Source organism: Anarhichas minor, unplaced genomic scaffold (assembly GCF_050575085.1).
Source record: "Anarhichas minor isolate MPS153535 unplaced genomic scaffold, ASM5057508v1 ptg000021l, whole genome shotgun sequence".
Lineage (NCBI taxonomy): Eukaryota > Metazoa > Chordata > Actinopteri > Perciformes > Anarhichadidae > Anarhichas > Anarhichas minor.
This window is the reverse complement of record NW_027466467.1, coordinates 8,030,481-8,045,745: the sequence shown is the minus strand read 5'-3', so window position 1 is coordinate 8,045,745 and position 15,265 is coordinate 8,030,481. Positions and strand designations below refer to the sequence as shown.

The 15,265-nt window shown below is 46.4% G+C and overlaps 1 protein-coding gene across 2 annotated transcripts in view; it reads right to left on the bottom strand.

Annotated features, from left to right (window-relative positions):
• Positions 1–15,265, bottom strand: part of magi1b (membrane associated guanylate kinase, WW and PDZ domain containing 1b) — a 113,590-nt gene that overhangs the window by 20,332 nt on the left and 77,993 nt on the right. The window contains exons 7-12 of one of the 2 annotated variants that reach the window (XM_076095766.1): positions 15,060–15,095; positions 11,930–11,987; positions 10,813–10,946; positions 9,703–9,822; positions 7,516–7,701; positions 6,741–7,394 (exon numbers count right to left, since the gene is read on the bottom strand). In XM_076095766.1, coding sequence (XP_075951881.1) covers positions 6,741–7,394; positions 7,516–7,701; positions 9,703–9,822; positions 10,813–10,946; positions 11,930–11,987; positions 15,060–15,095 — 1,188 coding nt within the window. The remainder of the gene's footprint in view (positions 1–6,740; positions 7,395–7,515; positions 7,702–9,702; positions 9,823–10,812; positions 10,947–11,929; positions 11,988–15,059; positions 15,096–15,265) is intronic. The other variant, XM_076095767.1, reaches the window with a different exon arrangement.

Sequence of the window (15,265 nt, the reverse complement as noted above, 5' to 3'; positions counted from 1 at the left end):
AACTGTGTTGCGTCTGCAGCTTTTTTCCCCTTCTCTCCTTCCTCTTCCTCCCCCCCTCCCTTTCAATTAATAGGAATCATTCATTCAAACGCGGACGCAGATGCACAGTGTCAATCCCGAGGTGTTCTCTCTGGGCTGAGCACGCCATCAGTCAAAGTGTCAGGCTGCCGTTTGATTGTCCTTCATCTATCCACTGCAACTGATCTGCTGCTGCGGTCCGTCATGCGCCGCTCAGCACGCTCCCTCTCCGAGCTCTCGGATCAGACACACCGGTACACAACACGGACACACCCGTGGAAGTGAGAAACAGACTCGGACACAAGGTTGATTCAGGTCTTTGCATAGCACTGCGCCGTTTGAAATTGCATCCAAACGTTTTACTGTAAAAGCAAATCACTAAATGAGGTATTCATTTAAAGATATAGAGTTCCACTGAACTGAGAAGCCTTGATGCCATTTGACAAATAAAGCAAGATTCTGCACTGGTCAGCAGATTGTGTGTGTGTGTGGGTGTGTGTGTGTGTGTGTGTGTGTGTGTGTGTGTGTGTGAATCACCACAGTGTGTTTAAAGCTCCTACATCAAAAGGTAATGTGGGTGTTTGGGCCAACATCCAGGAATAATTACATACAAGAGGGAGGAAAGAGTGGACAGGTGGGGCACTGACAGCCTGAGTGAGGGAGCGCCGACTAAGTCCTCAACGCCGACTAAGTCGTCAGCGCCCCCAGCTTTCAAATAATGGGCCAGAACCACTGTGCCCCCCAGCTCATTTTATTCTGCTTACTTCATCTGAAAATCGGTGGCATTATTCACTGCATTCTTAACAGTGAATGATGAACGACTGCTCAACCTACGGGGCACTACATTTGTATGATATGGGTTTATTTTATATGATTAATGTTATACATCAACCGATTATTGTCAATTACAATGAAGCCAAAATAATAAATGATCCAATATGTTTGAGGACTGCAGTGATTTTCTTTTTTTTTTATTGCACTTGACGGAATATCACTCATCTTCTTTCACTGCCTGAGGAGAAACTTATGATTCAGCCCCACAGCTTCCAACCGTTCGGGTTCATGACGACAATGCACAGCGGAGTCTTTTGCAAACACTGGAAATAAGAAAATGCAACTATGAAAGCATTGACACACAGAGTTCAAGATGTCTGCGCTAGAAAGATGAATTCAGCACATGAAATGCGCGCAGAGGAGCGCTGGGTTCAGGTACTGTACGAATGTACAAGTTCAACAGATAGGAGGTGTTGTAAAAACCTGGCAGCACAGCAGGCACTAAACGGAAGCCATTATTAAGCAGATTATGTTGTCTGTCTATAGTGTGTGTGTTTGCGTGTTGGTATATCTCCGCTGGGAGTGATGGCTTCCAACAGACAGGTCCATCTGTCACTGTGGCGACGGTGCCGGGTGACCGTGGGGGAACTGTCAGACTCAAGGAGTGAAAGGCTCACATCAGCAGCCAGGATGTGACAGCCGGCAGAGCACGGCTTTATTTAGCTGGTGTGTGTAAACAGTGAAATTAAATGTGACAGAGGAGCGTACTAATGGGACTAAATAGATGACCGGGGAGAGCGTGCATGCAAAAAGTAAAAACCATATAAAACATAAGGTTCTTGCAAAGAAGGTCACGGCGCTTTATCATAATAAAAAAAGATACCGAGGAATGTTTCGCTGCACAAACGCACACATCCATCCAGAGGAGACCCCCAGCGCAGATTATCTGCAGAGCATTGTCATAGTAACAAAGGATGGTGCAATGGGGGAGTTTTACAACTCGCCCAATAGCTACGGAGGTGTGAAGAGATGGGAGATCGGTGATGGTTGAGGGAGAGAGAGAGAGAGGCTCACCCTCCTTTTCCCTGAGCAACAAGCAGTGATTCACAGGCACGAGCCTCCGGCAAGCCAAAAAAAGATGAGCGGAGGTGAATCGTGGGCACCTGGCGGGCAGGCTGCCCCCCCCCCCCCATCATTGCTTTTTGAGGACTGCAATGCTGTTCGTTATGGTGCCACTGGAACATGCAGTCAGCAGAATTTTTAATGCGAAGTGAGCAAAAAATACGACGCTTCCTGCCCATACAGGGAATTGATTTCCTGCTTTGGTCTGCGCAGAGACCCATCATCAACGTTTATCTCTTTCTAATGGGTGTGTACAAGACTGTTATACGGGCCTCATGCCGGTAACTGTGGGTTTATGTGGGTTCACGTCATGTCTGCCTATCACTGTGTGCCCTCAAAGCTTTTCACATTCTCAAGCTGCTCAATTGCCCAATATTAAGCCAAAAAGAGCAATCTAATGTGGCGATGATCCGCTTGCTGTTTTTACCCTCTTAAAGCCGCACGCCCATGAAAAAAACAAAAGGAGAAGACACATTTCAACCCACTGTCTGTCTTCAAGGGTATAATAAATCTCTTTCAGACTGCACTTAAAAGGCAATGACAGGAAAGGCAAACAAACGCAAGCGAGAGGAAATATACCCGTCTGTGCTCGAACGCAGTCAATGCTCTTAAGAGTTTTCCAAGTAGCCATGCAGATAACCTGAGGTCTCTGACATTTGTTTGGGTATTTAGATTCTTATTTACTCAAAGGAGATAAAACAAAAAAAATAGTGGCTGTGCAGTGGAGGGGTTCATCAAATACACAGACATTTGCGAAAAAGTTTAACACCTCTTGCCTGTGTTAGTCCCTCAACCTGCCATTTGAAGTCCGCTGGCTACGTGGGAGGAGAGGAAAAGGTCCATCTCTCATTCTGAGATAAGAGTGCGAGGCCTGAGTGCCCAAAAGGGACTAATGTGTCACCATTGATTGATGATTCATTAAGTGTGTGTGTGTGTGTGTGGGGGGGAGAGCAGAGCATCATGGGGGTTTCGTTGCCGCCCTTTCATCATCTCTCTGATCCTCTGACATCCACCGTTCTGGTCCTCTCTCTTCAGTCTGCAGCTGCCTCTCCTTACGCTTTCTCTACATGGCTGCAAGCAGTTGTTGCAACCAAACACAATGTACCTTTGCATTCATTGCAGCACCGGCCAGGCCTTCCAAACAGATGGAAAAACACACTCTGCGTCCACGCTGAAACAAATGGGCATTACTTTTTTTTCTTTTACAGCTGACTAATGACGTGAGCTGCTGGGCTATTGAGAGGCTGCGTTTCAGAGATTCGACACCCAAACCCAGGTTTTCACAGAGAAAAGGCTGCACGGCAGGTGTGCGCGTCCCTATCGACCCTGTTAACATTTACACCTGTTTAAAGGGAGCACGGGAGAGGAAATTAGCGTCTGTGCTACGGCAGGACATCAGGGGCCAGAATGAATTATGTCAGCTCATCAGTGAGGGCAGGAGAAGACTGGCAGGGGAAAATGAGCACGTTAGAGCGGTGTAATTAGACAAATGAAAGAACAGTTTCATGAAACACAGACCTGATTGAAGTAATAAATCATAAAACCTCTGCGTCTTGGGTGCATAACCTATGAGAACCTGTCAAATCTCAACCTGACGGTCTGATCTGTGGGTGGTTCTTCCTCGATTATATATATGTACTGTATATGTGTAACTGGAGCAAGGATCATTTTCGCAGACAAACAAAATAAAAGCTGGAACCCTCAAATGAGATTCACACTGCCATGTTTTCCCACCGAGATCCATGAATCGCAGGTTCTCTCCCCACCAATGTTCAGCACACTGTGGCTGGTGAGGCATAACAACACACGCTCACATTTTCACTCCAGCTGACTCCAGCTGGAGGTGAAAATGGACACACATGCTCATATATGGTGAGAAAGACAGTGGGAGAGGGGTTGAGGGGGTCCTCAGGGATTGGCTCCCATCTTCATGTGGGCGAGCAGGTGTGAATCTACATACCGACAGTGGGGGGGAATGGGAACAGGGAATGGGGATGGAGGAGGGGTGGATCTCCACCAATTAACACTCTACCAGGCTCGTTCTGCCTCAAATTCATAATTGGATGCAGGACCGTTCACATTCGAGACCGACACCGAGCGTGTGTGTGTGTGTGTGTGTGTGTGTGTGTGTGTGTACGTACATGCACATGGTCAGGGACAAAGAGATCCTTGATGGGTGGAAGAAGAAAGTAAAAAGAGAGCACAAGAGAGAAAAGGAGGCATGTGTATGATAAGCAAAGCCGACATCACGACCCCAATTAGAGGCCAGTGCGTCTTGTTGCTGCCGGTGGAGCGAGCCGGAGAGAGAAAGCACTGAGGAGAGGAAGAGTAATTAAGGCACCGTATCTGGAACCTTGGTGTATGCTCTCATGAGTGCAGCAGTGTGTGTGTGTGTGTGTGTGTGTGTGTGTGTGTGTGTGTGTGTGTGTGTGTATACAGTACATCAGACATGTATGACAGGCATGATGCAGTGTGGGTGGTGCATTGACTCTATGTCAAGCAGAAATGCCAATCATTCTCTGGTCCCAGCTTGTCATCGGAAACTGAATATTAGTTGGATACATTTGAAGATGTCTTCTCTGACTTTTCTTTTCTATAGACAAAGAAAAATCAAAGAAACAAAATGATTTATCGATAATATAAATCATCATTAGTTGCAACCCTAGATCAAGGGTTTGGTTGTTCATATCTACCAGAAATTAAATTCTCACTCAGCCACACGATCCATGCCCAGGTGCTAGACAGGAATGGGGTATTATTTAAGAATAATTATTATATAAAGAATTATTTAAGAATGTTCAATACTAGTGAAGTGTGAAAGAGCCCTCGTACTTTTCTACAAAAGCCTTTTGTTCGTTTAACAAAAGCAGCCAAACAAATGTTGTGGAAACACAAGCAGCTGTACGGGAGCTTTGCCTCAATAAGATAGTTAAAAAAAATTTTAAAAGTATTCACATCGACCGTGTCTGATCAAAAAGCAAGTATGTGACCAAGGATTCAATGGCAGGTTTGAGGACTTGACAGCTTTAGAGAGGTATAGTGCTCCGGACACAGGTTCGATATGATGCCCTAGTGCGAGACCAAAAAAACTAAGAGTCAACACACCACCCTAAGTCCAATTTGTAATTTGGCTCAATAATTACTGGCTGCGTTGTGATGTGGGAGCCATTAGGCTCTTCATCAAAAAAGATCTTTGTAAAACACACTGTAGCCAGCACTGGGTACGTAAATGTGCCAATGGGAGAAGTGCAGTGAGCAGACTTTTGTTCTTTTATTAATCTGCATGAAGTACTAGAAGGGCAGGTCCTGCTAGAAGACACTGTACATTCAACTGGCTTTCATAATTTGTTTCCTGTGTTTGTGTTTTCCTCTTCCGGCTGGCATCGTTCGTTCCAAAACCCTAAGTAGGATAAGACCGACCCTAAAAGGCATTTAGTAATGCTGCTTCAATTAAAATGCCCTATAAGCATTATCATCATCCATACCGTTGTCTTTTAGCGCAGAGCCATTCCTTCTATCGCAGTCATATCTGTCCGTCTGTGGCTATCAAAGCTAGTCACTGCATCCACACAAGCCCTGCTAAACCGCCCTCTGTTTTATTGACAGCCCATTAAGCCCCTGCCAGTGAGGAGGAGTGGACCGATTCGGCCGCTTTGGGCCGCCGCCATTCATCTGACCGACTTCCCTCGACACTTCTGAGCACTTAACCCTACCGAGACACACACAAACAAACCTTTTAGTTACTTGAATTAATAAGCTCCAAAGCAAGCTATGGACAGTCTGACAGAGAAAATAGTCCAATTACTTGTATCCCATAGTGCGTTTAGAGCTCTGGCGGTCTGAGAGTCTGATGGGGATTGGAGGGAAAATACCAAAATTCAATCATTCCAGTTTTCTCCTCCATTCACGGTTGCTTTGTTTCCATTTCGTGCTCCTGTGTGACAGTGATTTTCAATCAGAAACCACCGCAGAAGCTTTGGTAAGGGTTGGTACACGCCGAATAGAGGCCTTCACGTGTGGGTGCGTTGTTTTCGGAGCATTGACAACCAACACTGGAAATGTATGTAAACAGCTCATATGTGTGGGGGGGGGGGGGGGGGGATAAAAGGCACGCCAGCACAATCCGAGGCATCTTTAAAGCGACTCATTTTAACAGTGGATTACGTTAAAAGCCTGAAATAAACTAGACATGTTTGTCAACAAACAAACACAGCAGACAGACACAGAGGGGGGGGGGGGGAGATAAGAACCTGGGCAGAGAGAGCAACCGAGTATGAGACAGAGCGGTGGAAAAAAAGATGGAGAATATTCAGACGTTGACCGGAAACACCAACGAAACCTTTCTCCTGTGATGTTTTCCCTTCTTATCATAGTTCCTTCATCTCCCCTTTTAACTTTTCTTCCTCACTGCCTCCTTTCCATTTCAAGGCGGCTACGGTGCTCTGACTGTCAATACTGTTTAGTGTCAGCGCCTCTCTCTCTCTCTCTCTCTCTCTCCCACTTCCCTCCTCAAACGTTATGTCAACTTTCTCTGCGGCTCCTGTCCTTCCATATCATAATAATCCCCCCATCTTGCAATCTCTCCTTTGCTTCCAACATCTATTTACATGAATAAATAAATATGTGTGTCAATAAAAGAGCTCTCTGTGAGCTGGGACAGCCTAATCATTATATATTTTTTGTCATCAGCATCGAGCGGATTCAAGGGAAAGGTTTCTTTGGTTTCGCAATACTTCAGGTACGGCCATCTGCTCTCAACAGTTACAACCAAAGACACATTGACTGAGACAATAAGCATGCATACGGAGGGGTCGGCCTCCTCTCACCTCTCTGCACCAGCATGGTGACCTCGCTGCCTTTGGGACACTTGCTGAGCAGGTCGACCACCTGGTTGTGCGACATGCTCTGCACGTTTCTCTTGTTCACCTCCACGATGATGTCGCCCTCCTTGAGGCCGCGGCAGCGCGGGTAGTCCACGATCTGCTTCACTCTCTGCCCTCCGCCGCCGGGGCTGTCGGCGATGGTGAAGCCGAAGCCCTTGTCTCCTTTCTCCATGTGCACGGTGATGAGCTCCGGTTGCGTCGCGATGGACGAGGCCAGGGTGACCACATCGCTGGGGTAGCCGTGCTGGGAGGAGGTGTCGGCATCCGCCGAGGGGCTGTGGGACCGGGGGAGGCCGTTGAGGGGCGCCCCCCCGTTGGTCGAGCCGATGTTGTTGTTGTGACTGCCGTGGCTGGACGGCGAGTCGTAGCTGTGGGAGCCCGCCTGGCCGTTGACGATGATCGGGTCTTTGCTGTCGGTGATGGCCACCGAGGTAACCAGGCTCGTGTTGGGGTCATCGGGGTCAAAGGGCAGCGGGTAGCCGCGGCACAGCTCCAAGTTCACCATGGAGCCGATTGGGATGGACTGGAAGATCTTCACAACTTGGGCATGGGTGTAGCCCAGCACGCATGTGTCGTTGACGTTAACGATCACGTCCCCTTAAAAGGTGGAGAAGAGGGAGAAGTTTTATTCCGAATGTCTGTAATTCATCTGTTAAAGCTCTTTTATTTGACACAAAGTTTTAGCCTCCTTACTTATAACCATATTGGGTAAACCAACCTGTCTCCATTTTGCCATCGAGGGCGGCCGGTCCATCCAGGACCAGGCTCTTGATCTGCAGGAACTCGTCTGGCTCGTCGCCTCCCACGACAGTGAAACCGAACCCCCGGCGACTCTTTTTCAGCTTGGTATTGATAAAAGTCCCCTTCAGCTCGGATCGGTTCCGGGTAAAGAAAGGCTTCCCTCCTGAACACACAAACGCAGTCAATTACATTTATGCCTTTCTGATACACCGATGTAATGATGCCAAACTGAAAGAAGCAGCTTTGGGTTCACTGAAACTCTTCTTTATCTGGTGAAATGTGGTGAAAAGGCTTTGGCTTATTGGCATAAAAAACAACAACATACAAATAACCTTTACTCTCAGTGATCAGTGCAACCACGTAACATGAGTGTAACGGCTATTGACTATGTGTTCTGGTCCGATGACATAACATGAATCAAAACAGACTGATTAGAACAAATAGATATCAAACAGACAAGTGAGATGGCATGTGGTAGAAAATGGGGGGAAATAACCAAATGAAGGTCACGTGATACGAGAGAGTGCTCTGCCTCCGTGAACGGCTCTTATCATTCAACACTGGTTGTGAGGGTTTAATTAACACAGAGATATCCACGATACACATCTCACAGTGGTCTTAAGTCTTGAGAACAATCTAAACCCAAATTACTCATTCATCCCTTCTCTACCTCATTATCTGGCATTAAGGACACAATGAAGCGAGATAGGAGATGGGATCAGTCTAAATCAAAAGCTCGAGTGAGGTATTCATCCAACCGCCTTCACTGTCGAGAATGTGAGGAACAACAGCTGAACACAAGGACCGGCTGAGCTCTCACCGTTTATTTATAGACATGTGAGCCACATGCCACAGAAGACGACTTCACGCGCTTCACAAACATGAATATGATGCGAGATGTTGCCAAAGACGAAGGAAAGAATGAAAGCGCGTACATTACAGAGAAGGGATCACAGAGGAATGTGTGCTTAGTGACCAGCAGCACCTCATTAACTTGTGCTAGTGCTACAGTTTATGCATTCAATGAAAAATGCATTACCCTTGGAGTCAGTAAGTGTCCCTGTGTTTGTGTTTTTTGCAGGTTGTGTGTGCACTGCCTAGTTTGAAGATCTTTTTTTTTTTGTCATTTTCGCCTTTATTTGACAGCGTAAAAATTAGGGGGGGGGGGGGGGGGGGGTATGAAATGCAACAAAGGTTCCAAGGATGTTTTTGGTTATATGGCATGCGCTGCAACCACTCAGCTACCAAGGCGCTCCATGAAAAGCATTTTTCAGAACAGGAGAGATGTAACAAAACTGTGAACATAGACGGCAGCTTTATCCCACAAGGGATCCAGAGATGTGAGAGCAAACCAGGAAGCAGGAGCAATATGAAAAGCAGGGAGACGGAAACAAGAGATTTCAAATGACGCCTTTCTCCAGAGGAATGTCAAGGCCACGGACAGCCCAGAGTTGGGAGAGACAGAGGGTGGGACCGAAAGAGAGAAAGATAGACAGAACCAACAATTGAATGGAAGCAGAGAGTGAGCGAGCGGGCGGGGATGTGAGCTATAACATAAAGAGATTGATGAGGGGAAAAAGGCAAAGGCGTCCCGCAGAGCGGCAAAGGGAGAGTGAGAGGGAGAGACGGGGTGAGGCAGTTAATTCTCTGCCATGGCTGCGCTAATTAGACACGCTGCTAGTGGGAGGCTGGCATAAGAAGGAGCTGGCAACACACAGTAACGGCTAGACACTGTGTCTGTAGGTGTTTGTTTCGCTAAATGGTGGGTGAAATCAGGCCATTATTTCAAGGGAGCATCATAACAGAAGCTCCATGTAAATCAACATGTGGCCGCAGTGAAGACAGAAGCGGAAATAAAACTGTCCATCGCAGAGTTTGTCGGTTAAGAAAATACAAACACTGCTCTCTTGGAAAAATGTAGTCTAATGTACGTACCGGATGAGTAGAGTTAATATTAAGACTATATGATGAAATGTATACAGAGTGCAGTCAATACATAACTGCTCCTCCTTCATGAAAACTCAAACACAGCCTGAGGCGGCGGCGGTGGCTGAGGAAAACAAACTACACTGCGCGATCTGAATTTGGTTTAAGTCATAATAAGTTGATCTGGGTGACACAGCCTGACACACAACACTGTGGTGTTATCTAGACGGGAACTCACGTTTCTGTCCCATCGCGTTGGGCATTGGAGGTCCTTTCTGAGGGTCCCTGTAGGTCTCCTGGTGGTTGGCAGCATAGCTGGCCAGCGGGACCCCTGCCAACGCCGAGTCCTCGATCCATTCTGAAACAGCAAGAGGCACATGTTCTCTAGACCGGTCCGGACAGGTGCACAGTTGCCCTACTTGTGCAAGAAACTGGAGCTAAGGGCTCCGGGACAACACAGCCTACTGTGCTGTGTGTTTGGGGGGAAAAACCCCATTTTGCTTTTTTGGGACACAAGAGGAACTTGTGAAGGACCCATTTCCTCATAATGGCTGGCGTCTTTGATTAATCACCTTGTTACGGCATCACGGCACCAATCAGACTTCCACCTTCATTGATATTCTAAACAGTGTGATAGAGTCAATGCAGAAGTAAAAGGAATTGGAGGAAAAGCCCTGCTTGATAGTATTGAGTTTTTCTGAAGAGAGATTGAGCTTTCAGACGTGGAGTGAAATCAGCAGGTAATCGAGTGGAATCGAATGATTTCTGCTGACTGAGCAGAAGGTGGAGCGCGATAGGAGACTTCCCATGTGGGCCGGCCTGCATTTACAATTAATCTCTGTCTGCGGGTCGTCCTGTGAATGCATACGGTTTAAGACAGGAAGCAGGAGCAACCCAAGGTTATCAATTAGCTGCGTTTTGGCAGGTTTGCGAGTTAAAGCACGACTGTTAATACTGGTAGCTAGCACTTAAAGCTAATTAGGAAAGAGGCTCTCTTTAAAAAAAACATCACTTTCAGTTGAAGACAAACTTACCTTTCTTCACCCAAGGAAATAAGCTTTCAAGTTATTACCGCAAACAAGTGTCCGAAAGCGACACGGGAAACAGAAATGAACTTCAAAAAGGGGCTGCGTGTTGCAGCCGCAAATAATAGTTATGCCTTTATGGAAGGGCACTTAGCAAATCATAAGGCAGTAGCAGGCGACGTCAAGAAATACTGTAGCAGATAGTTGCTAGAAAGACACAGTCTCGCACACACACGCATACAGAGACATATGCAGATCACTCAGTCAGACACATGAATAGAAAGAAAGGAAATGACGCCCTTGGTGGGGGCTTGTGAACGAACCTCGGATGTAGCGCTCACCTTCGGGTGGCTGCTGGCTTTGGGGCTGAGGCTGCTGAGGCTGCTGCTGCTCCAGCTGCCTGCGCCTCTTAGCCTCCAACATTGGATTCTCATACTGGGTCTTCCTGTTGATGTGACTGTCGGGACGGCGGAAGGACGGACCAGTGGATGGAGGTTGAGGAATGAGAAATGAAGGACGGGAGGAATGAATAATAGGAAACAGAAAATAGGAATAGAATAGAAAACAGGAAGTAAATATCAGCAGGAGAGTGGAGACACAGAAAAAAAACAGACACAGTGGAGAGGAGAAGGTAAAAGAGGAGAGAGAGAGAGAGAGAGAGAGAGATCGGGTCAAGAGAGGGAGGGGACACATGGCGATAAAGCTTTCATTAATACACAGTGGAGCAATACACATGCATGCATCCATACTTCATACATACACAGGAACCCCTCTCTGGCACGTGCGTGACACGATCACGCCCACAAATCACGTCAAATAAATCCAATTTTGATTGATTTTGTCTTAATTCACAGAAGCTACCAAACTTCCACACCACACACCCTGGGAGGTTTACCACTAACCTACCAGCACTGAGAAGTTACACCTGAAAGCCTCACATTGTACACCAAACGAAGGAGATGAACAGGAGGAGAACATTGCAGAGACAAAGAGGGGGAAAACATTGAAATGCCACAGTCTCGAAGCCCCCAGGTGCTGCTTTGAACAACATCAAAAACGCTTGAAACATATTCGTATTATTGCTGAGGCCCTGGGGCTTTACACAAGATGAGAGATACACACACACACACACACACACACACACACACACACACACGTCGCATGTTTTCCCAAATGATAGCGACACTAACAAAATGGCCTACATTTTGCAGTACACAAAAGACCAAAATAGCTGCAGCGAAAATCTAGCGCTGACGTCTTACTGCAGACCTGTACATGAATTAGAGCTGCTCCTATTTACAGTAAGGTCAAGAGTTTCTTTTGTTGCAATGAAAACAAGTGAAATTATTTATTTTCAGAAGAAAAAGTCGAGAAGGCCATTTCTTCTCCTTCCTGCGTGTGCAGCGTGTTGGATGCCTTTACATACTGTACGTCACTTACTCAACATAGTAGACCCCGTACACTGGATCGTCTATTTTCTCCCATCCTGGTGGAAGTTCTAAAAGAAACACAAAGAAACAAGACAAATTGTGAGTGAGACAGAGGAAACGATGGAAACTCAAGGCTGTAAAGTTGCTGGGGGCCGTGCATCGAGCCATTAGCGGCAAGGCCAGTCGAGACCTTTTGCCTCTACGTTGCGACTGCCTGTCAGTTAGTCTCCAGGGCCCGAGCGACTCCACAGCTTCACAGGCTGTCTGGCCTCCCCCCTCCCCTTCATCCTTGTCCCCTCACACTGCTGACATTTCACACATCAGATAAGAACGGTGCAAGACCCCCTCGGGCGGAGATGAATGGCGGGATGGAGAGGTGAGAGGTGGTGAGGTCAGACGGGAAGAAGGAAGCAAGGAAGGAAAGACAGGTAAAGGTAAGACGGAGGGGGAACGACTCGAGTCCTACAATGTGCAGAGAATTGTTTTTGCATAATGACATATTACCATATCTTTTCCTCATAATAATCTGATTAATTTCGTATTAATCTGCTGCCTGTATTAGTGAAAACATACCTGTCCTTGGCTAAACACAATGGCAGTGTGGTTGCGGTCTCTCTGTCTGATATCTGCTGTTTGTGTCCTTACACAAGTCACCCCTTGTGGACTAAAACTGCACCAGGACTTGACTGAAAACCTGCTTCATGAGGAGCTGGCACTTTTACAGACTTTCAGAGAAAGTAAAGTAAAGATATGAATATGACTGGGCCCACTTCAACAGCCCGTAATTGCCCGCTGGTGCCACTTCTCTGTATTTCTGCAGTGTTTGCCAGAGGAAGTGATGCCGTCTAGATTACAGCAGCATTGGTTATTGGCTGGCCTCCACATAGATAACGTCAGAGGCTTCTAATTGGCTACAAACACAGATTGTCCAGTAATACTCTCCTGTGATGTATCCGTTTTACATATCATTACCCTCGGCCAATTAAGCCTCGCCCTGTGTGCAAGTAGATGGTAATTACAATCATAAAACTTGAAGAGCCTCCCTCTGCTTTCTAATGAGGAGGGCCCTTGGTTGGAGTGGAGTCAGCAGCAGATGCAGAAAAAAAAGAAAAAGCCAGATGGGAATGTTTAAATTGTATGCACGTGACGCATACCGCTACAGATTACAGTCTGTTAGACCAGGTAGTCAGCGAAGCGGATTTAGAGCAACCACAGACAAATCTGCATTTAGAGTCGTCAATTTAAACGCTTGCAAGCAAATCGAGTTACTACAATTCCATATTTTCAGCACCTTCTAAAAAAAGGCGGCTAACGCAAAAAGCACATGCAGCAAAAAAAAAAAGGAAATGCAAGGTTAAAGCGCCGGTGCAGTCGAACAGGGTGAACCCACAGAGCGGGCATGGTGAATTATCATTCAGATTTCTGAACTGGAACGCTAAATGGAATGCGGTCCCGCATCGCCTCCCGCTAAATTTTAATCACCCACTTGATTTCACACTGCGCTGGTTCCGCTCCTGGAGGAGCACCTGTGACTGTGTGTGTGCATACGAGTGTGAGTGAGTGAGAGAGAGAGAGAGAGAGAGAGAGAGAGAGAGAGAGAGAGGACATACGGTGCTGCAACCTTCTTAACAGTATGGTGTACACTTCAGTGAGTGTAAACGTAAATGAGAAAGACAAAGAGAAAGAGATCCGTCCCTCATCAAGCAGTGTTTTCTGCTCTCACTGTGTCCCCACCTCCGCTTCAGGAATAGATTGTGAATGCAAGGGTGAGTCAAGCATGATGGATGACATTTTTAACTATTTGCATCTAACTCTCTTGATACTGTGCTGCAATTGATTTCTCCAGAGTAAGCATGTACTACAGAGGCACTTTGAGTGAGTGTGTGTGTGTGTGTGTGTGTGTGTGTGTTCATAAAATGATCGAGTCTGCTCCTCCTCAGAGCACTGGAGTTAATTGCGTTCCTCTGCCCACCTGTATTGGATTGTGTTGATCAATAATTATTGAACGAGTTGATCCGGTCGAGGGCTGACTTATGGACTCATCTGATCTGATGGCTATAACATGGCAGCTGTTTAACACATTAACCAATGGGAGCTGCCAATGAGACTGAAGGCCTGTAGATGATTTTTCTTCCCACGTGATGTTCTGTTTGTGTTGCTGTGAGAGCTAATGTGATATTTCTCTGTGGGTTACCCCTTTCACACGACATTTAGTCATCTGACTCAATGTTAATAGAAAAAACATTGATTAATGCAGCTTTAGCAGATGATGAAAAGATATACTAGATTTGAATACATATTTAGGGCTCCTATATAAGTCCCCGGGGCTGATGAAAACATTTCCAATCCCATTTTACAAAACTGAAACTGGTTACAAATCAAGCTAAAAGAAGACGTTTCATTCTTTCACTTGTCAACAACAATAAACACTACATTTGGCGTTATTCCAAATTCTACAAAAACAAAAGTGAATGAAGTGAAATGTGTGTATTTATCCTTTTCGTCCCTGTATTTCAATGTACTACAATCAGTAATCAGATATCTCCTCTCATGGAATGGCATCATTCATTAACGGTGCCGGGCACGGTCTCCACACACCATTCATCCTGCACAAGTGGCCGCGCTGCTGTGTCTGATAGGTTAGTTAGTGCGCCGATGGGTCAGACAGACGGCCATTAGAAAAGCATGATTGTAAGATTCTCCCTCGGACTGGCTCTCGTCTCTTATGTATGAAATGACGTGTGAATGCGTCTGGTTTGCTGGCGGCATGTGGGCAAGTTGACAGTTGTGTCCGAGGCCGGCTTTCTGATCACACCCGGTGCGTGTTTGATAAAAAGAACCGAAGCCACACAGTGAGAATAGACTAGGTAAAGGTCAAATCTCCGTCAGCCTGGCATAATGTGTCATCTCTAGATAATTAGAGTCATTGTCATAGTCATCTCTCACCAACAGCAAATGACTCTGTGTGAGCCACTGGTGGTGGCATTTTCATGTCATTATGTAGATGAGCACTATTAACTGACTCAAAATAAATTCAGCTGGACGTTTTTGAGTTGCGACAGTGAATCGGATGTGTGCAAACGCCAACGTGACACTGAGAGTGATGGAGTGAGAGTGTAGAAGATGAGATAAGATCCTACCTAGGTCATTGTCCAGCTCCTCCGTGTGTACCCCTTCTACTCAGCGGGACGGGACCGCACAGCAGCACAGGATCGTTGTGAAATGGAAAGAGAAGAGGGAGGGGGTGCACATCTGTGAGTCAGTTTAACAACATCTGAGAGCCGCAGCCTCATGTGACAAAAAAAAAATCACAAGGCATGTTTTCCCCAAACGACTGGATCTGTGG